Source organism: Ambystoma mexicanum, chromosome 2q (genome assembly GCF_040938575.1).
Source record: "Ambystoma mexicanum isolate Mex_15411 chromosome 2q, UKY_AmexF1_1, whole genome shotgun sequence".
Taxonomy (NCBI): Eukaryota; Metazoa; Chordata; class Amphibia; order Caudata; family Ambystomatidae; genus Ambystoma; species Ambystoma mexicanum.
The window spans coordinates 282,228,773-282,249,831 of NC_090924.1; the positions used below are offsets into that span (position 1 = coordinate 282,228,773).

At 45.7% G+C, this 21,059-nt stretch overlaps 1 protein-coding gene across 1 annotated transcript in view; it reads left to right on the top strand.

The window, feature by feature from the left end:
• Positions 1-21,059, top strand: part of TEKT4 (tektin 4) — a 188,234-nt gene that overhangs the window by 49,005 nt on the left and 118,170 nt on the right. Inside the window, exon 3 of the mRNA XM_069647249.1 lies at positions 554-697. Within this exon, the coding sequence (XP_069503350.1) occupies positions 554-697 (144 nt within the window). The remainder of the gene's footprint in view (positions 1-553; positions 698-21,059) is intronic.

Genomic DNA, 21,059 nt, shown 5'->3' on the forward strand with positions numbered 1-21,059 from the left:
TCCGCATTAGATATCTTATGTTTTCATTTTAATAATAAAAGTGAAACCATGATTTTGTAACGGAGATATTTTTGCTTGCATTCGTTTTTACAAACATGTTTCATCAATTTGAAATTAAAGCTACTGTATTCTGTTTTCTTATGACACCAAGGTAGGCAAAATGAAATGTATATTTGCACAGATTAGTCATTTTCCTTTTTACAGAGTGAAAAGCCTAGTTAACCAGCTGCAAGGCATGGCAGGGGTTGTATGTGGCCATACTGATGGTCTCTTCACTACAATGCTAAATTGTAGTTAATGTTTCCCTTGTTTCATCTTCCCTAACATTAGAATTGCATATTGTCCACTCAGTAGGGCAAGGCAGCCAGGTTCATTCCTTTCTTCTATCATTTGAATCTGATATTTCTTCTTGCTTTTCTTTGTCTTTTTCCCCACCATTCGTTGTCTTTGTTTCCCCCCTTTAAACAGGCAGAAGATACTATTGGTGCTAGAAGATGCTTGATTAAACTAAGGCTACGCTAACAATTGTATGCACAAATATTCTGTGTTTCAGGTTGAACAGGGATGCTAAGCAAACTCTTGAGATGGACTGGTCAGATAAGGTTGAAGCCTATGACATTGACGACAAATGTGGCAGATACAATAACCAGAGCACGGAGATCCAGTTCCATCTGAATTCTTCAAAGTTTGAGGACAAGTAAGTTCTATGTTTTCTTCTACATGGACAAGATACATTTATTTATTTATTGTTCATTTGTAATGTGCCTCTACACAAGTGTTTAGAGGCGCAGCAAGGCTGGAGGTGGGGGTGGGGGAATAGGTAGGAGAAAAATAGCGATCCTAAAAGGCCTTAGGACATTCAGATTGTGCAAGTGTGATAACGAGAAGTGCATGGGGGATGGGAGGTGGGGAAGTTCAGGAACTTGGTTGAAGCACGCATCAGAAAGGAGAGTGCCAGAGAGGCCCGGTGGACATGGCCAGGGGGAAGCAGAGAATGAGAGAGGTCCACAACTAAGTGCAAGTTAAGGGGCTGGAATGGCTCCAAGGGGTGCAAGCCAACCAGCCCAGTGTAGGCAGGGGCCCGTGAGGGTAAGTGCAGGATGAGGGTTGGGGGTGGTGTCACGGAAGAACAAGTGCAGAGGTAAATTGGGAAGGGGAGGGCCTGGCTCCCTGTATGACTCTGAAGGAACTAGTCCCCCAGTCTCAGGCAGAGGGGATGTTAGCAGGGGAGGGAGAGGGAAAAGGAAGAAGAGAAAAGGAAGGTCTTCAGGAACTTCTGGAACTTAAAGCGATCCGGCTGAAGTCTGAGCGGGACAGGGAGGCCATTCCAGAGGGAGGCACCTGCGGAGGAGAAAGCGATATGACCCCGATTCTCTGCTTAGAAAAATTTCTGATTTGCAGAGAGTTAGAGCTGGACGAACAATGGGCTCTTGTAGGAGGGTATTTAGGGAGAGGGAGTTGGATATAGCATGGTCCCAGGCCCCAGAAAGCCTTGTGGATGAGGCAGAGGGTTTTGAAATGTGCCCCTTGCAGCAACCAGGAGCCAGGGAGAGATTTAAGGGCTGGAGAGATGCTGTCCAGGATAAGTCTTGCAGTCCTATTCTGGATTAGTTGAAGGGGGTGAAGGGAAGAGTTAGACAGATTGAGGAAGAGGCTGTTGCAGTAGTCCACCTGGATAGAACCATAGCTCTAGAGACATTGAGTTTCTGGGAGAAGGTGAGGAAGGGAAGAATGCCTCTGAGGAGGTACAGCTGAAAGTGGGCCCTCTTGGCCAGGTCCATGATGTGAGGAGAGAAGGAGAGGGAGGAGTCGAAGATGACTCCAAGGTTTTTTGCTTCACACAAGGGTGAGTAAGGGGGCCCAAGGAGGGTGGCCGGGGTGTGGGAGGGAATGAGGGAGCAAGGGTCCCAATGAGAAGAATCCCTGTCTTATTGGCATCAAAGCAGAGCATGTTAGTAGAGCACCATGCCTGAAGAGCAGATATGAGGAATGAGAGAGGAAGACGAGGAGGTAGAAGGTGGTAGCTTGAAAGAGAGCTGTGTGTCATCAACATAACACTGCAAATTAGGAGACAAGGTGGAGATCAAGTGGGCTAGAGGGGCGATGTAGATATTGAAGAGCCAGGGCGAGAGGATAGAGCCCTGGGGGACACCACAACTGGACAGTGAGATTCAGAGGAAAGGGCCCAGTTGAACCTGGGAAGGTGGGTCAGGGAGGAAGGAGGTCAACCATTCCAGAGTCAGGTTCGTGATGCCAAGGGTGACACAAAGCCGCTTTATCAGGGTGGTGTGATTGAGGGTGTCAAAGACAGAGGAAATGTCAAGATGGATGAGAACAGCGGAAGAGCTGGAATCGAGATTAGTGAGCTAGTCTTCTCAGGTGTTCAGGAGAGCAGTTCCCGTGCCTCTGGCAGCTCTAAAGCCAAACTGATGGTTGTGGAGGCCACCAACAGATTCAGTGTGGTGGACAGGATGGATGGAAAATGGCAAGCTCCTCCTGATCCAACTTTAGAAAATAGTCTGTTCTTGTGCCCCAGAAGGCATAGTACAGTTTGGCTTGGTCAATAGTCCTGCTTTGCTTCATGGATATCTCTGTTAAGCTGTTCCTAAATGTACCTATTTGTGAAGAAGGGAATGGCAGCTGTGACATGCATTTCACCCTGCTCTGCACACAGAACAGACCCTTTGGCCCATTTTGTGCTCTTTCCCCTTATAGTGACCCCTCCACCTTGCCCGCTTCACAAGACGTTGCAAGCGTTCACCCCCCTCCTGTTTAGCATCCCTGCTATGTTCCTCATTCCTGTTGCCCGCCGCTACTGTGCGCTCTTCAGGGTTAAGCCTCTGGGTGTTTCTACTTTTACCTGGCGCTAGCCCACTGTTGTCTGTCTCTCTGGATTGTCACCCATTTCTTCACTTGGTCCCTGCTCCTATGCAATAAACCTTGTTACTAAGCCCCCCTCCTCCTGTAGTTTCCCATATTACTCTGTAAAACCACTCCATTGTTTTCCGAAGCAAGGTTTGCGCTCAATATATACCCCTAAAATAAATGAAAAAGTAAATAAATACTTCTCATGTAGAGAGCTCTGTCTGAAGATTCCTTCTCCATCATCGTATCTTCATTGATCTTCATAAACACTGAATATACCTCTGCTTTTATGTGAGTTGTTGGAACACTTTTTTACATCAGAGAAAAACCTCCCTTAATAAACAATAAATAATACGATGATACATTTGATATCTGTTTTACTGTTATGGTTTTTTGCCAATCTTACAGCCAAAAAGCAAATCATTGATTGTTAAAAAACAGTCTCTATATTATTCTGATTCAAACAGCACTAAGGTGAGAGCTGTGGGTCTCTAGGCCGAAAGTCAGCATTAATTTTCTGGTCCCTGAACCAACAACTGTCAATGTAGTACATTTTTAATACACTTTAGGAAACAGTAGACAATGACGAACAAAGAAATCAATAGGCAAGTATGCACATGTACACAAAAGTGACACTGGTAGAATGCACCATAGTGCCATTTGGAGTTGGTTCTGTTTTCCAATGTGTGCACTGAGGATCTTGTTGAATAGTAAAATCTTTCCATTTCAGTAAATGTTCCTATGGTGGTGGGAAAGGTGTAAGAAAGATGAGCATGACTTGAGAATTGGTTGTCTTGAAGGCAATCACTGTGTTGATAAGTAGACCGGCCAGAAAATATCAAGTAAGAGTCTGAAAGACACGGAGATGTGACAAAGTCACCTACCTGATTAATGGAACTTCTATTACGGGGACGAAGGGGCTGAGTACCTTCCCATACCAGATAATGAGACCAGGTGTGGTATGGAGAACCCCACTTAGCTCCCTCCTTGAGGCAGGTGAGAGTCACAGGACACATAAATGCAACACTGGCAATTTAAATACTCCCAGGAAATCATGGTCTCCCCAAAATCATCATAAACAAAATGGACCACGACTTCTGTGTCCCAGTAGGAATGAGCCCCTCATTACTGTGTTCCAGAAGTCACCTATCATAGTCTTTTCAAGACACACCAACCCAGGATGAGAAAAGAGCACCCTTTCAGGGAATGCTATTTTCAGAACAATCAGTCAGTTAGTGTATCATCTGAGGAACTCCACTGTGCTGCTGAAGCGACAGCTTAGACATCAGCATCTTATTATTTTTCATAGTGACGTGCTTGGCAAAACGTCTCAGACATCTGGAGCAACAATCATATTCAGCGTATCATCTGAGGACCTCTGCTGTACTGCCAGAGCAATAGCTTGGACATTGGCATTCTATTATTTTTCAGTGACTCGCTTGGCAAAACCACTCAGACATCGGGAGCACTTTAAAAGTTCCTTGCAGCTTGCCAAGCAAGGTTGTGTACGCACCCTGAAAATTGACAATCAGTGCCTGCAAGTGAATCAAAATCACTGTGATTATACTTAAAAACCCCAAAGCTAACAACAAATAAGAAACACCATACCAGAACACGCATAGGTTCTCAGATGACATTTCTCAGAAACATTAGAGAATTTCAATCCAAGACTTCAGGCCAGTCCTTTACCTCATCTCTGTCACCTCATCCCTCGGGCTCCCAAAGTAAGCCCAGGTGAGGCATTTAGAGGAGCCAACCGCAAGCCTCTTTAAATTCTCAAACACAGGTGCAAACCCTCAGAAAGAGGAGAAGGTATCCTGGAGAGGAAAGGAAGGAGATTGGTAGTCAATAGGAGAAAGAGCTGGAAGGGGGCGGAGTGTATAGAGGCGATGCAGCAATATCAGAGACATGTGGATGAAGGTAGCATGGAGGAGAGGTGGTAACATCAGGAAAAGGTTGAAGGTGGGAGTGAGGAGATTACCCGGCAATATCAAACAGAAGTGGAAGTAGTGAGTAAGGAGATGACTTGGCAACATTGGATAGAAGGGTTACCAGACATTTCGTCGAAAAAAAATGGTCGACAGGACATTTGGTCGAAACCATTTGGTCGAAAGACAAATGGTCGCATTCTTTTTGTTTTTTTTCTTTTCACTTTTTTTTTTTGGGGGGGCCCCCCCAACCCCCTTTTTTCTCTAAAAAACCCTTTTTTTCCCTAAACTAAAACCTAAAAAATATATATATAAATAAAAAAATAATTCCACCATTTTGTTTTCGACCAAATTCCGTCGACCAAATGTCTTTCGACGAAATTTCTTTCGACGAAATGTCCGGACACCGGATAGAAGTGGTAGAGGGAGTGAGGAAGAGAAGCAAAACATCATAAGGAGAGACATTGGCAAGATCAGACATGGGTGGAAGGTGCAATCAGAGAGGTGTAGGGTCAATATGAGAGAATGGGGAGCATAGGAGTTGAGGGGGAAAGTTCCAAACCCCTGGAATGGGCAAATAGGAGGATGTTTGTGAAAGCCAGAAAAGGCTAGTGTAAGCAAATAAGGCAGGACACACTGAACCTCGGGACAGGCTTTTTAAACAGCCAACTAAACTGAACAAAGAAGAGCAGGAGGAAGTGAAAGAGTATGAGGAGGAGGGTGGTCCAGACCAGGAAAGAATAGATGAGAACATCCATATTGACAGGAGGATGTAGGCTACGAGGAACAAGAACCTGTAGTCCAGCCTAGAGGTATATCCAAGAGGGCAGACTATCTGGCCCTAGGGAATTGGGGGTGGGCCTCTTGGGATTACTGAGACTCATCTCTATTTCACGCTCTTGGGAAAATTGTCCCAGTTTTCTTGGAGTTTGAAGACTACTGTCAACCACCTATGATAGACTGGCAGAGGATGGTCCAAGGGTGCTGAAACCCCTTATTTCAGAGAGACTGCCAGAGGAACAACAGGGGGTCTGGGAAACCCCTTGCACCTGAGAGACTGGGAGAACAAGAACGAAGGGCATGGAAAACCTCTTATACCTGAGACTCGTAGAGGAACAACTGATGGTACACTGGGAGACTAGTGGGAAAAGAAATTTGTATGAGAAACTCTAAAGCCAGTGAGACCATGGCCAGGAAAAGGATGCACAAAACCCTCAAGGCAAAGATTTAGAAGACAGTGACACAGATGCAGAAACCTGGACATAATAGATGAGGGGAAACAGTAAAGGTACTGAATCCCCAAAGCCCGACCGAAGTAGGCTCATCAGGCATTGGAACAGAAAATAAAGGAAAAAATAGAATTCCTCACAGGCCCAGATTTCAAAACCCTGGGTGGCATTAAACCAAAACCTAAGTGTGCCACTTTTGCTTTATTATTTTAGTAGTTTTGCTATCCTGTCTGGGATTCTTCAAATAAAGGTTTAAGTTCAGAGATCGAGGGTCTTGGTCTGATTTCTGTTCCCTGTTACACTCATGGCAGGGGGGAAAACATTTAGCATCAAACCTGGTTTGTGCCTAGTATGTTCTAGGACTCCTGAGTTTTCAGTTGGGCTGGCATCCCAAAAAAGCACAAAGGTGAATAGGTAAGGTCTCTTAGCTGCTCCATAGCTGCCCTGACACCCCTGGGGGCCCCTCTACTATCACTGTAAGCACCACTCAGTGTTGAGAGCCTGGTAGGGAACTCCCTCCTCTTCAACAGATGCCTCAATTTTGACAGACTTCTTGATGTTGAGCACTTCTCCATTGAGTAGGTGTCACGACTGCCTGAGGAATCCAGCAGGAGTGAAGCTGGCCCACCAGACCACCTAAGCCCGCCGGCCCAACAATCCTGTTACTATTAAACTATTTGAAAGGCAAACCTAAGGGGAAAGGGGAATGGAGAAAATAATAAACTCAAGGGGCCTCATTACAACCTTGGTGCTAAGTGCACCAACTTTACCACCATGGTGTAAACTCCGTTTACACCATGGTGGATGGCGGATTTACCGCCCCATTCCAAGGTGAGTGGGGCGGTAAATCCCCATTTCCCATTTTCCCTTCCCCATTCCCATTTTTGCCCCATAGGGCATAATGGGAGTGGGGAAGGCGCTAATTACGCCGCCGTAAATTACGGCGGCGTAATTAGCACCATGGCAGGTTAGCGCCATGGATTTTAACGCCTGCTAAAAGCAGGCGTTAAAATCAGAATCAGGCGTTAAGGGTTAACGGTGGCGTTAACCCTTAACGCCTGAGTTGTAATGAGGCCCAAGATCTTCTAGTGCTTGTGTCTCCTGCCTGTCTTCACAAGATTTGGCCTGGTCAGTAGAAGTCCTAAAAGGGAATTGCAATATAAGTTAACTCTGCTGATCTAACTCAACTAGAACTACTACCACCACCCGCAACTCAATACCTCCTTTACCTGTTGCCTAAGCTGTATTGCCTTTAGGCTGTTGATAAATTCTTGGACTGACTTTGAAGCAGTTGTGAGAGTCCTTTACTTGTCACACTCAGCTTGCTCTACTCTGAAACCTCCTCTAGTGTCTTCATCGACGCTATCTCTTCCTCACTGGTGACCTTCAATTGAATTGGCCAAAGATAATTACTTTTGCTACTCAAAATATCACTGCGTATTTTTATTTTGTTAATTATTCTGCATGACTAATACAAAAGAGCATCATGCAGCTGCTTGCAAAGTCCTTTTCTTCACTTACTGCAGAATTCTGATGTGGAAGATCACCCGCTTCTTTCCGAAGTCGAAAATTAATGAAAACGCTTTAAAATGTATTCAGTCTAACGCATTTGCTTTCTTATTGAGATGCAACAAAAAGGAAAACAAGATCTTTTCTCAAAATGGCTGCGTGTGCGTCGCTGGTTCCTTTTCTCTGGCTCGCGCGTAGATGAAAAGCCTTCGTCTCGAGCTAGCCTCCAATATGAAACACAAGAAATATTACCTGAAGCTTACATTAGTAACTCAATAATCTTTTACAGTTAATAACGCAACGATTCTCGACCGCTCGCCCTGTTAGTACATGTGAATATTAAATGAGTTACACGCGCAAAAAGGTTACAAGAAAACACGCTATTGCTTCTTACTGCTTTCTCCACAGACTACTGCAACTTCTACATTTAGCTATTGTAGCTCTTCTCAAGTTGCCCTCTACAGTCTCTCCCTTAGGAAATGATTAAGTAGACCTTTACAGTTCATTCAAGAATCTGTCGTTCAAGTTTCTTCTGATGACCTCTGCAGCTGTCTTCTTCCTTCACCTACCTTGGATTGGCTTAAACCTTTCACTAAATAAATGGACTGTAGATTTTCTAGTAACTTTAAAACTCTTTATTAACTGGAGCTAACAAAACTATGACCCACTCAGATGAAAACTAAAATGAAAGGCAGTTTAGAACTCCACTGCGGGTTCCAAATAACAACACAATGTCAGAGCCAATCACTGCTGTAAAGTTGCTCCACCATCGTGGCCTGGGGAAGCTAAGACTTCCTGATAATTAGAAGTTAAGAAAAACAAACCCTTAACCCAAAACTGCCACCCCAAACCAAGCCATCTTCCTCAACCAACCTAATACTTAAACAGACCTCCCCCTCTACTCCTCGAGAACAAATACTTGAAACACCTCCTGATACCCGAGCCCCTGAAAGTGTGAGGAGCATAGTGAGGAAACCTGACAGTACCCCCTCCGTAAAGCCCTGTCTCAGGGCCTGGTTTATCAGGGTGTAAACAATGAAACCTCCTAACCAATCTAGGGGCATGTACGTCCTCACTCTTCACCCAAGATCTCTCTTCAGGTCCATAACCCTTGCAGTCCACTAAATATTGTAAATGACCTCGAAGTACCCGAGAGAACAGATTAGCCTGTACCTCATATTTGCTATCATCATCAGAAAATACAGGACCTGGAGCCCCAAGTATTCTAGTGTCTCTCCTGCATGGTTTTAACAAATTGAAATGGAATATAGGATGCACCTTCAACCCAGATGGCATTCTCAACTTCACAGTAACTGGAGAAAAGACCTACTCAATCTCGAATGGTCCAATAAAACGGGGACTAAACTTGTTCTTCCCTTTCAGGGCTAAATTCTTAGTAGATAACCACACCTTGTCACCCACCTGATATGTAGGAGCCTCCCTGCGTTTTCTATCAGCACATTTCTTGTAACTCAACTTACTTGCCTTCAATGCCCGAATTGCCTACTCCAAATTCTGTCCCATAGGTCTGAACCTGCACTCCACATCTGGAACCTCCACCTTCTCTAACACCACTCTCCTCAGAAAACGTGGATGAAACCCCTGATTCACAAAAATGGTGACATAGAAGTTGAGTCCTTAATTGTGTTGTTGTAACAGAACTCTGCCAACCACAGCACCTCCACCCAACCTTGATCTGAACCCAAATAGCACCGAATATACTTCTCCAATTCCTGTTTCACTCTTTCTGTTTGGGCATTACCCTCTGGATGATAACTGGTAGTGAAATGAATGTTTATTCCCAACTCCTTGCAAAAGGCTTGCCAAAACTTTGAGACAAATTGTGCTTTCCGATCCAAAATCACCTGACTCAGCAATCCATGAAGCTTCACAACATTCTGCAAGAGTACCTGTGCCAAAGACGTAGCTGTGGCTGCCCCCTTAATATAAATGAAATGCCCAGCCTTAGAGAATACATCGAAGACCACCAAAATTGTTGAACACCCCTTGTCTGATGATAAATCCACGATATAATCCATGGATACAGTATGCCAAGGACAGGGTGGAATTGGAAGAGGCATAAGTAACCCAGCAGCTCTCTGATGATCAGCCTTGGCTCGAACACAAATCTCACAGGTTCTGACGTAATTTTCGGTGTCCTCACGCATCTTTTCCGACCAGAATTCTCTCCGTAGCAATTCCAACATCTTCTTAACACCCGGGGGCCAACTAATGGCGAATCATGACAAGCCTTCAACGCCTCTTCCCGTAACTCCTCAGAAGGTAGAAACAATCTTGCATCCACGTAAGGTAAAGCTTCCTTTATCCTTCACACAGGATCTTCGGCTTCCCATTCCTCTAATTGCTTCCTCGACAACAGTTGTTAAATTCGTTTCCGAAAATCAATTGCCTTGTGCACCTCTCCCACAATAAAATTCTTCTCAGACAATAACGATACAGGAGTACAAACAGCAGTCTTCATGCTTCCTGGAAAACATCAGTATAAAATATCCGCCTTCCCATTCTGACGTCCTGGCTTAAACGTAATCACAAAATCAAATTCTGCAAAAAACAGTAACCAACGCAGTTATCTTGGTGTTAAAGTCTTAGCTGAACGAAGAAAAGCAACATTTCTATGATCGGTCAAACCTGTGACTCGATGACGTCCACCCAGAAGATAATGCCTCCATTCCACGAAGGCTGCCTTGATGGCCAGAAGTTCTCTATCGGAGATAGTATAATTTCTTTCTGCCGGCGAAAACCTCTTTGAAAAGAACACCATTGGATGAATCTGTCCCGTTTCCGGATGGCGTTAAGATAATACCGCACCCATAGCACAATCAGAAGCATCAGCCTCCACGAAGAAGGGTTGCTCAACATCTGGATGTAACAGAATTGGTCCAGTAATAAACTTCTCCTTCAGAAATTGAAATGCTCTTTCGCCCTCTTCACTCCAAATAAACTTCACTCCTTTTTTTTAACAATTTAGTAATTGGAATGACAACTTGTGAAAAATTCTGGATGAACCGGCGATAAAAATTCGCAAATCCTATGAAACTGAGTATATCTTTCACTGAAGTCGGCTGAGGACAATCTTTCACTGCCTTAACTTTACATGAATCCATCTCAAAACCCTCTGGAGACAGCATGAAACTGTCATACGCGGCCGGGCCGATTGGCGGGTACTTCCGCATTGGAGGCTCCGGCGCTGACCGTAGTTCCAGCACGTTGCTTTCGCTTACGTGCAGCCGCGGTCTAGTTCTCCGGCAACATGGCGGCCGCCGGGAGGTATTTCAGTCTCTCACTCCCGGCGATCCCTGCGTTGCAACCCCCATAGTGTTTTGTTTCCTGCTTTGGGTGAGAACGCTAGTATTTCCCTTATCGCGGCTTGGTCCGTTCCTTTCCTTTCGCCTCTCCTAATTCCGTGCGAGGCTTCTTCCTCTCTCTCTCTCTCTCTCTCTCTCTTCTCTCCTTTGCTTCACTTTCTTTCAGCTTTCGCGGCTCTCTCTCGCCGCCGGCTCGAGTCTCTCTCACTACTCATTCTTACGAGGCATTTCCTGCCTTGTTTCTGCCATCATCAGCTGTCGTCTTCCTCCTCCAATCCGCAGTAGCCGGATACCTACTCTCCTTCAACCACAGACGACGTTCCCTACTATCTCCTTGGAAGACTCCGGCTTGGCTTCGTTCCTTTCAAGGGTTTTTTCTGCCATCAAGGCTTTTTCCCTTGTCGCCTGCTACGGGAGAGGAGTCCCAGGACTGCTTGTTTCAAGCATTCACTGTGGCTTCCTCTCGTGGTAGACAAGTATCTTCAACCACGAAGAGAGATTTCTGCTCACGTCGGCATCTCAATACAGAAGAATTGGAGGATTACCGATCTGGTGAGGAAAGTGGGGAGGAAAGGGACACAAAACGGGACAGTTTGCAACGCCCGGAAAACACAATGTCAGCCGAAGAACAGATCCAGGAACTCTGGAAGGCGGTTCAGGGCCTGTCACAAGAATTACAGACGGTTAAAGCTGAAAACGTGGTTCTATGCCAACTTGCCACGACTCGGGAGGTTTCGCCTGCTGAACTACCGATAATGTCGCTTCCTTCGGGGAAGTTTGATGGTTCACCAAAGAAGATAAAAGAATTCATGGAGGCTTGTGTAGTGTACTTTACATTTCGGCCTCGTTCCTTTGCCACCGACCAATCCAAGGTAGGCTTTTTGATCTCAAATATGACTGGTAACGCCCTTTCTTGGGCCACGCCATTGGTGATCAGTGCTAACCCCATATTACATGACTTTGCCGGGTTTCAAGCCTTGCTGCAACAGACGTTTGAGAGACCGGAACTAACCTTCACTGCATGTGAGGATTTGTTGGATGTGCGGCAAGGGTCCTCAGATGTTCTAACCTATATAACCCGATTCAAGACTCTGGCGGCAGGAGCAGGTTGGCCGGAACAAGCCCAGTACACCATATTCAGAAGGGGCCTAAGAGAAGAGATTAAGGACGAGCTTGCCCGGTCCTCTCGCCCACCGACTTTCGCTGATATGCTAACCTCCACATTGCAGATTGAATATCGTCTTCAAGAACGCCGAGCAGAACGCCGCAAACATTGTGTATCAAAAAGCCCTCATACATCCAATACTTCTACGTCCTCTTCTCACGCCTCCTCCCACTCCCTCGAAGAGCCAATGCAGATCGGAGCTACCAGGGGTCCGCTTTCATTTGCTGAGCGAAGAAGGAGAAAGGAAAAGGGACTGTGTGCCTATTGTGGGTCTGAGCAGCACCAGCTCAAAGATTGTCAGGTGGTCCCAACCAGGTCACAGGGAAACGAACTTCCTCGGCGCCAGTAGGGACTTGGTTCCGAGGATCAACTTGCAACCCATTTAGTCCCTATGTCTCTCTCTCCATTTCAGCTCCCAACACTTTGGAGGATTCCAGGTTGATGGTTATTCCTGTACAAATTGAATCCCGGGGAAGGTCTCTAGATGCCCTAGCCCTCCTGGATTGTGGGGCGGCCGGAAACTTTGTGGACACTCTTTGGGAAGAGAAGGTGGGCCTTCACAGAGTAGCCCGCAAAGAGGATCAAAAGGTAGAGGGTGTGGACGGATCTCCCCTCTCGTCGGGTCTGATAACCCATACCACGGAAGAACTAGGAGTTACCATCTTCCAACATAGAGAAGTGCTCAAATTCGACATCATACGAGCAGCGCACTTTCCTATAATTTTAGGAGTTACCTGGCTTCGCAAACACAACCCTCAGGTAAACTGGACTAGCAACCAGTTGAGTTTTTCATCTCTGTACTGCAGACAACATTGCCTCTCAGGACCATTCCATGGGGAGTCCCTGACTTCGACGGTGTTAACAAGTGATCATGTGGGAGTTCACGTATTACCGCATTATTGTTTACCCTATCAGGAGGTCTTCAAGGAGACTATACCTGCGGATCTACCCCCACACAGGCCTGAAGATTGCTCTTTAGAGCTGGAACCTAATGCTTTAGTTCCTTTCGGCAGGATGTTTTCCTTAACCCAAACCGAGAGACAGGTATTAAGGAACTACTTGGATACCAATTTGCAAAACGGCCTTATCCAACCTTCCAAGTCTCCGGCAGGAGCTTCATTGTTTTTCATAAGAAAGAGGGACTCCACCGATTTGCGTCCTTGCATTGATTACAGAGGACTAAATAAGGTTACAATCAGAGACTGCTATCCTATGCCGCTCATATCTGAGATCATAGAGGCCGTACAGGGGGCCCGTATTTTTACTAAACTGGACCTTCGGAACGCATACCATTTGCTCCGCATTGCCAAGGGAGATGAATGGAAGACGGCCTTTCGCACCCCGTTCGGATTATACGAATACAAAGTAATGCCGTTCGGATTAGTGAATGCCCCGGCCATTTTTCAGCGATTCATGGATCGTTTATTTTCCTATCTGTTACTGGTTACTGTCATCATCTACTTGGACGATATTTTGATTTACTCATCCGATTTGGAATCCCATATCATTCATGTGACTCAAGTGCTGGAGCGTCTACAACGTTATAAACTTCTGGTTAAACCCGAGAAGTGCGTTTTTGCAGTCCCCTCTGTTCACTACCTCGGATATGTTCTCTCGGAAGAAGGAATTTCCATGGATTCAGGCAAGGTCGCTGCTTTAGTCGATTGGTCCTCCCCGGACAGTGTAAAGGAGGTACAAAGATTTTTGGGTCTCGCAAATTTCTACAGGAGGTTCATTCCAAACTTCTCAGAGATAGTACTTCCCATTACGCGACTCTTAAGGAAAGATTCAGGGCCTTTCCTATGGTCACCCGAAGCTGAACAGGGTTTTAGGGACTTAAAAAGATTGTTCTGTTCCGCTCCGATTCTGCGACATCCGGATCAAAACCGACAGTTCATCGTGGAGACTGATGCCTCTGCCTTGGCTATAGGGGCAGTTCTTTTACAAACCTACGATGGTATGGAACATCCAGTAGCCTATCTCTCAAAGACTTTGTCTCCCAGCCAACTGAACTATTCGGTTTTAGGGAAGGAACTACTCGCCATGAAGCTGGCCTGTGAGGATTGGCGACATTTACTGATGGGTGCGCGTCATCCTTTTCTCATTAGGACAGACCAAAAGAGTCTCAAGGCATTACAAAACATGGAGTGTGTTAATTCAAGGCAAGCCCGATGGGCTTATTTTTTCGCCCAATACGACTTTCATATTACCTATCTACCGGGTTCCTCAAATAAAGTCGCAGATGCCTTATCAAGGAAGGAGGTTCCTGGAGACTATACCCCTCATTCTCGAGAAACTATGTTCAGAAGAAACAAGATCCTGGGACTGGTCAACGTTTTCTTTCAAGAAGTGAAGACCGCGTTGGCTTCCGAAAGGATGAAACTTTCTAAGCTACGAGGAGGAAAATATACCGAGAAGGAAGGTTTAGTGTTTTACGAGAACCGACTGTACATTCCAGAAGGCCATTGGCGTAAGAAGATCATTCATTTGGGCCATGATCCACTTACCTCGGGTCATAGAGGAGTGCAGAACACTACTGAACTTATTGCAAGAAGGTTCTTCTGGCCTGAATTGAAAGGAGAGGTTAAGGATTACATCAAGGCCTGTCCAATATGTGCCAGAGCTAAATATCCATCGGGCAAGCCCTTAGGTTTGCTTACCCAACCCGAGATGCCTACACGCCCTTGGGGTCTCATCTCTACCGATTTCATTGTGGATCTACCAAAGTCCGAATCCTGCACTTGCATTATGGTGACGATAGATACTTTCACAAAATTGGCACATTTTTCCCCGCTACCTGGCTTACCTACCGCCACTCAGATGGCGGAGACCTTCACACGAGATGTTTTTCGACTACATGGCTTGCCTGACAAGATCATTTCCGATCGAGGTAGTCAGTTCATTTCAAACTTCTGGAAGGCTTTGTGTACTAGAGTGGGCATGGAGAGAGCACTATCATCTGGTTTCCACCCTCAGTCGAATGGCCAGACAGAACGACTGAATGCCACCTTGGAGCAATATCTGAGATGTTATACGAACCGACACCAAGACAACTGGGTGTCGTTGTTACCCACCGCGGAATTTACGTATAACAATTCTACACATTCTGCGATAGGTCTTACTCCTTTTTTTTGCACGTATGGAGTGCATCCTCGAACCATTTTTCCCGTGATTTCAGCTCCTACAAACTCTCCCACTGCGGAAGCAGTGCTTCAGTCCATTGCGGAGGCGCATAGGATTGCAGAGTTCAGTCTCGAAAGAAGCAGAAGCCGGAACAAGGAACAGGCGGATAAACGTAGGCAGGACTGTCCCGATTGGAAGGAGGGAGACAAGGTGTGGCTCTCTACTAAATTTCTGCCTCGATGGGTTCACCCTTCCAAGCTTTCTCCTCGCTTTTTGGGACCTTTTTCTATCCTATCTAAGATCAACCCTGTCGCTTTCAGATTGAAATTTCCTCCCACTCTCAGTCGCATTCATCCTGTTTTTCACTCCTCCCTTCTCAAACCTTTTGTTCCGGATCCTCACCTAAGATCTCTTCCCCGTTTGCAAGTCCAAGGTTCGGGAAGTACGAAGGAGTACGAAGTTTCGGCCATTCGTGACTCCAGATACTACAGGGGACGATTGGAATACTTGGTCTCGTGGAAGGGTTACCCGGAGTTGGAGGACTCTTGGGAACCAGTCTCCCACATTCATGCTCCCCGGTTGTTGACTGGGTTTCATCGGTGTTTTCCGGGAAAGCCTGGGGGGGTTCGCTTTGTGAGGGGGCATACTGTCATATGCGGCCGGGCCGATTGGCGGGTACTTCCGCATTGGAGGCTCCGGCGCTGACCGTAGTTCCAGCACGTTGCTTTCGCTTACGTGCAGCCGCGGTCTAGTTCTCCGGCAACATGGCGGCCGCCGGGAGGTATTTCAGTCTCTCACTCCCAGCGATCGTTGCGTTGCAACCCCCATAGTGTTTTGTTTCCTGCTTTGGGTGAGAACGCTAGTATTTCCCTTATCGCGGCTTGGTCCGTTCCTTTCCTTTCGCCTCTCCTAATTCCGTGCGAGGCTTCTTCCTCTCTCTCTCTCTCTCTCTCTCTTCTCTCCTTTGCTTCACTTTCTTTCAGCTTTCGCGGCTCTCTCTCGCCGCCGGCTCGAGTCTCTCTCACTACTCATTCTTACGAGGCGTTTCCTGCCTTGTTTCTGCCATCATCAGCTGTCGTCTTCCTCCTCCAATCTGCAGTAGCCGGATACCTACTCTCCTTCAACCACAGACGACGTTCCCTACTATCTCCTTGGAAGACTCCGGCTTGGCTTTGTTCCTTTCAAGGGTTTTTTCTGCCATCAAGGCTTTTTCCCTTGTCGCCTGCTACGGGAGAGGAGTCCCAGGACTGCTTGTTTCAAGCATTCACTGTGGCTTCCTCTCGTGGTAGACAAGTATCTTCAACCACGAAGAGAGATTTCTGCTCACGTCGGCATCTCAATACAGAAGAATTGGAGGATTACCGATCTGGTGAGGAGAGTGGGGAGGAAAGGGACACAAAACGGGACAGAAACCCAGGAATTCCACACAATCCGTTCGAAATTGGCTCTTCTCCAGTTTAGCGAACAGATGGTTCTCTCGCAACTTCACCAAATCTTTCTTTACATGCTCCACATGCTGCTCTTGTTCTTTTGAGAAAATCAATATATCATCTATATATATATACTACTACAAATACATCCAAATATTCTCAAGGCACTTGATTGATGAAAAATTGGAAAGCGGCTGGAGCGTTGCAAAGACCAAACGGCATCACTTGATACTCAAAGAGTCCGTAGCGAATTCCAAATGCGGTCTTCCACTCGTCACCTTCTCGAACACGAACCAGATGATAAGCCCCTCTAAGGTCCAACTTCGTAAAGATCTTGGCACCCTAAATCCGATCCAACATCAATGATATTAAAGGTAAAGGATAACGATTCTTGATTGTAATCTTATTTAATGCTCTGTAGTCGATGCAAGTCCTTAGAGTCTTATCTTTCTTGGACACGAAAAACAAGGGTGAAGCCGCTGGTGATTGCGAGTGTCGAATAAAGCCCTTAGCAAGATTCTCCTCTAGATATTCTTCTAAATACTCCTTCTCCTTCTCAGTAAGAGCATAAATTATACCACACGGAATTGGTGCTCCATCTTCTAGGTCTATCTTACAGTCGAATGGGCGATGAGGCGGTAGTTCATTTGCTTCCTTTTTATCGAATACATCCTGAAGCTCCTGGTAACACTCAGGCAGTACCCCAGCCACAGGCCCCACTACATGTTCCTTCACCAACCCTGCTGCTAAACAAACTCCCTGCAACTTAAACATTCCCTCCTGACCTTCCTCAAGAACCTCCACCAAACATTGCTCTCTACAATACTCTGACTTAAATTCCACTGTTCTTTTTCCCCAATCAATCATGGGATTATGTAACAATAACCTTGGCATGCCCAAAATAATCTGTAATTATGGCGCATCTATGAGCTCAAAAACTATTTCCTCACAATGTTCTTCCCCAATCCTCATTTTCAGTTGACCTGTCATTTGCGTTATCAACCCAGAGGTAAGCTGCATTCCATCCACTGCCCGTACCTGTTCAGGGACCCCCCTTTGAACTACTGGAACTCCCAACTTGCCTGCCAACCCAACATCCATAAAATTCCCAGTTGCCTCCGACTCGTTTACACATGGACCACCACACCTAAGCTTACCTTCCCAAGTTAAGGATACATTTAGTGTGATGTGTGGAAAGCAGTATGAATGGTATTTGCCACCTGTTGTCCTCTTCCAGCAAGTGGTTGAAAACATCCTGGGGTTCGTGGGCATCTTCCTACAAAATGAGTACTGTCACCACAATATAGATACAAATTTTCCTTTCGCCTCCTGTCCTTCTCCTCCTTGGTCAACAGTGGTCTAACCTGGCCTTCCCACACAGAACCCCTAACCTCCTTCACCACCTGCTCTGTGCTTGGATGCTCACTCCTAACCCAGACCCTATTCTCAGAAAAATGTCTTTGCTATTCTGACCTTCTCTCATTCAGCCTCACGTCCAATTGCATAATCAAGGAAATCAAGTCTTCAAAAAAGGTTGGTCTCTCTACAATGGTTGACAAGGCGTCCTTTAACTCCTCACGCAGACCTCTATAAAAAAATTGAAGCTCTCTTTTCTTCAGGCCAACCACTCTCTAAAACCAACCCCCTAAACTAGGTAATATAAGCCACCAACTCTCGACTTCCTTGGCGCAACTCTAACAACTCTCCACCCACACTCTGTGAAAGCGTTCTTCTGTCGAACATTCTTCCAAAAGTAGTCTTAAATTCCAACCAACAATGTAGCTCGGCAGCCCCCCTCTCAACCAAGTGCACAGACCAAGCTGCCGCTTCCCCTGTAAGATAAGAAATTAAAAATGCTACCCTTGAAGTTTCTGTGGGAAACGTCTCTGGCCTGCACATGAAATGCAACTCGCACTGCATAAGAAAGGATTTAAATTTTCTGAAATCTCTACCAAATCTTTCCAGGGGTGCTAACGGTGTAGTAACCATAGTTAAACCTGAAAGAATGTGACCTCTCGTGTCTATTTCCGCCAAACCCTTATACTCCTTAAAGTTCCCTCCTTCAGGATACAAAATTGGCGGTTTCTTATCAATGCCCAAACTCAACCCAGAGGGACCTGCTGAATCTCCTTTATTCACGTGCCAACTTAGCTCCTCCATCTTAACTCCTAAGGACAATGTTTCTTTCCTTGCCTCCTTCAATTCTTCCCTTACCTCCATTAAATTCTTCCCCAAAGTGACCAAACTCAACCCTGACTCTGGGGTCATCTTCACTCTGGCAGGATCAATTACGTGGGCCTTTCATTCTGTCATGACTTCCTGAAGAATCCTGCAGGAGTGAAGCTGGCCCACCAGACCCCCTAAACCTGCCGGCCCAACAATCCTGTTATTGTAAAACTATTGGACAGGCAAACCCTAGGGTAAAGGGGAATGGAGAAAATAATAAACTCAAGAGGCCTCATTACGAGTCACCTGGTATGGAAATAACGGTGGCGGTAAATCCGGTGCCACTGTTGTTTCCATACCGGGTGATCTCGAGTCCTGCAGGCGGATGTGGAAACACTGGCACCATCACGAGATGGTGCCAGTGTTTCCACTTCCCTATTTGGGAATGGGGACTTACCGAATTCCGCCTCTGGAATTCCCAGGTCACCAGGGTCGTAATGCCCCGGTAATCCCGGGAATCACGGAGGCGGAATGGTAATACGAGTCCAGCGGTAACCTGCCGGAATTTCAGGCACGGTTACCGCCGGACTTGTAATGAGGCCCAAGATCTTCTACTGCTTGTGTCTTCTGCCTGTCTTCACAAGATTTGGCCTGGTCAGTAGAAGTCCTAAAAGGGAATTGCAATATAAGTTAACTCTGCTGATTTAACTCAATTAGAACTACTACCACCACCCTCATCTCAATACCTCCTTTATCGAATTGCCCAAAGTTAATTACTTTTGCTACTCAAAATATCACTGCTTATTTTCTCTGTTGCTTATTCTGCATGACTAATACAAAAGAGCATCACGCGGCTGCGCGCAAAGTCCTTTTCTCCAATTACTGCAGAATTCTGATGTGGAAGATCACCCGCTTCTTTCCGAAGTCCAAAATTACTGAAAACGCTTTTTAAATGATTCAGTCTAACGCATTCGCTTTCTTCTTGAGACACAACAAAAAAGAAAACAACAATCTTTTCTCAAAATGGCAGCGACCATGCGCTACGTCGCTGGGTCCTTTTCACTAGCCCACGCGTTGATGGAAAACCTTTGTCTCGCGCTAGCTTCTGATACGAAACACAAGAATTGTTGCCTGAAACTAACGCTAGTAACTCAATATTCTTTTACAGTTAATAGCGCGATGATTCTCGACCGCTCGCCCTGTTAGTACATGTGAATATTAAATGAGTTACACACGCAAAAAGGTTACAAGAAAACACTCTATTGCTTCTTACTGCTTTCTCCACAGACTACTGCAACTTCTACATTTAGCTATTGTAGCTCTTCTCAAGTTGCCCTCTACAGTCTCTCCCTTAGGAAATGATTCAGTAGACCTTTACAGTTCATTCATGACTTCATAAATCTTCATTAAAAATTGTAGCACACTTAGCTTAGACTGGTCTTCTGAGGTCACTGCTGCTCTGCTTTTCTCTGTCGCTCAAGTTTCTTCTGATGACCTCTGCAGATGACTTCTTCTTTCGCCTAACTTGGATTGGGCGTAAACCTTTCACTAAATAAATGGACTTTAGATTTTCTAGTAACTTTAAAACTCTTTATTAACTGGAGTTAACTTAACTATGACCCACTCAGATGAAAACTAAAATGAAAGGCAGTTTAGAACTCCACTGAGGGTTCCAAATGACAACACAATGTCAGAGCCAATCACTGCTGTAAAGTTTGTCCACCATCTTGGCCTGGGGAAGCTAAGACCTCCTGATAATGAGAAGTTAAGGGAAACAAACCCTTAACCCAAAACTGCCACCCCAAACCAAGCCCTCTTCCTCAACCAACCTAATACTTAAACAGACCTCCCCCTCTACTCCTCCAGAGCAAATGCTTGAAAAGCCTACAGTTACTTGAGAACCTGACAAGTAGGTTCAGTGTGCCTTTTGAGTTGATACTTTCACCATTGAGTAACTCAACATTGAGATTCATCCTTTTGAATTCGACAACATAAAATGTATCTTTTACAATGGTGGGTTATAGCCAGGCTCAGAAAAATCGGCCAAGCCACTGCAGACACTTGTATTCGTTCTTGTCAGTCCTAAGGAGCCAAAACTAGATAAAGGAAGACCTTCGGAAAAGTTCTAATCATCACTTTTGAATGGATTGTGTCCTCCCATGGATGCCTCATTATTGATATACCCATATCCTTCTTTGCAGTCTCAGAAACGTTGTTGACAGCATAGGGCACTGTGAAGAATTGAGCCGATGTCCCTCGATGGTTACCATTCCTGTGTCTGGATGCGATGTTGTTGGCAGTATAAATAGCACCCACTG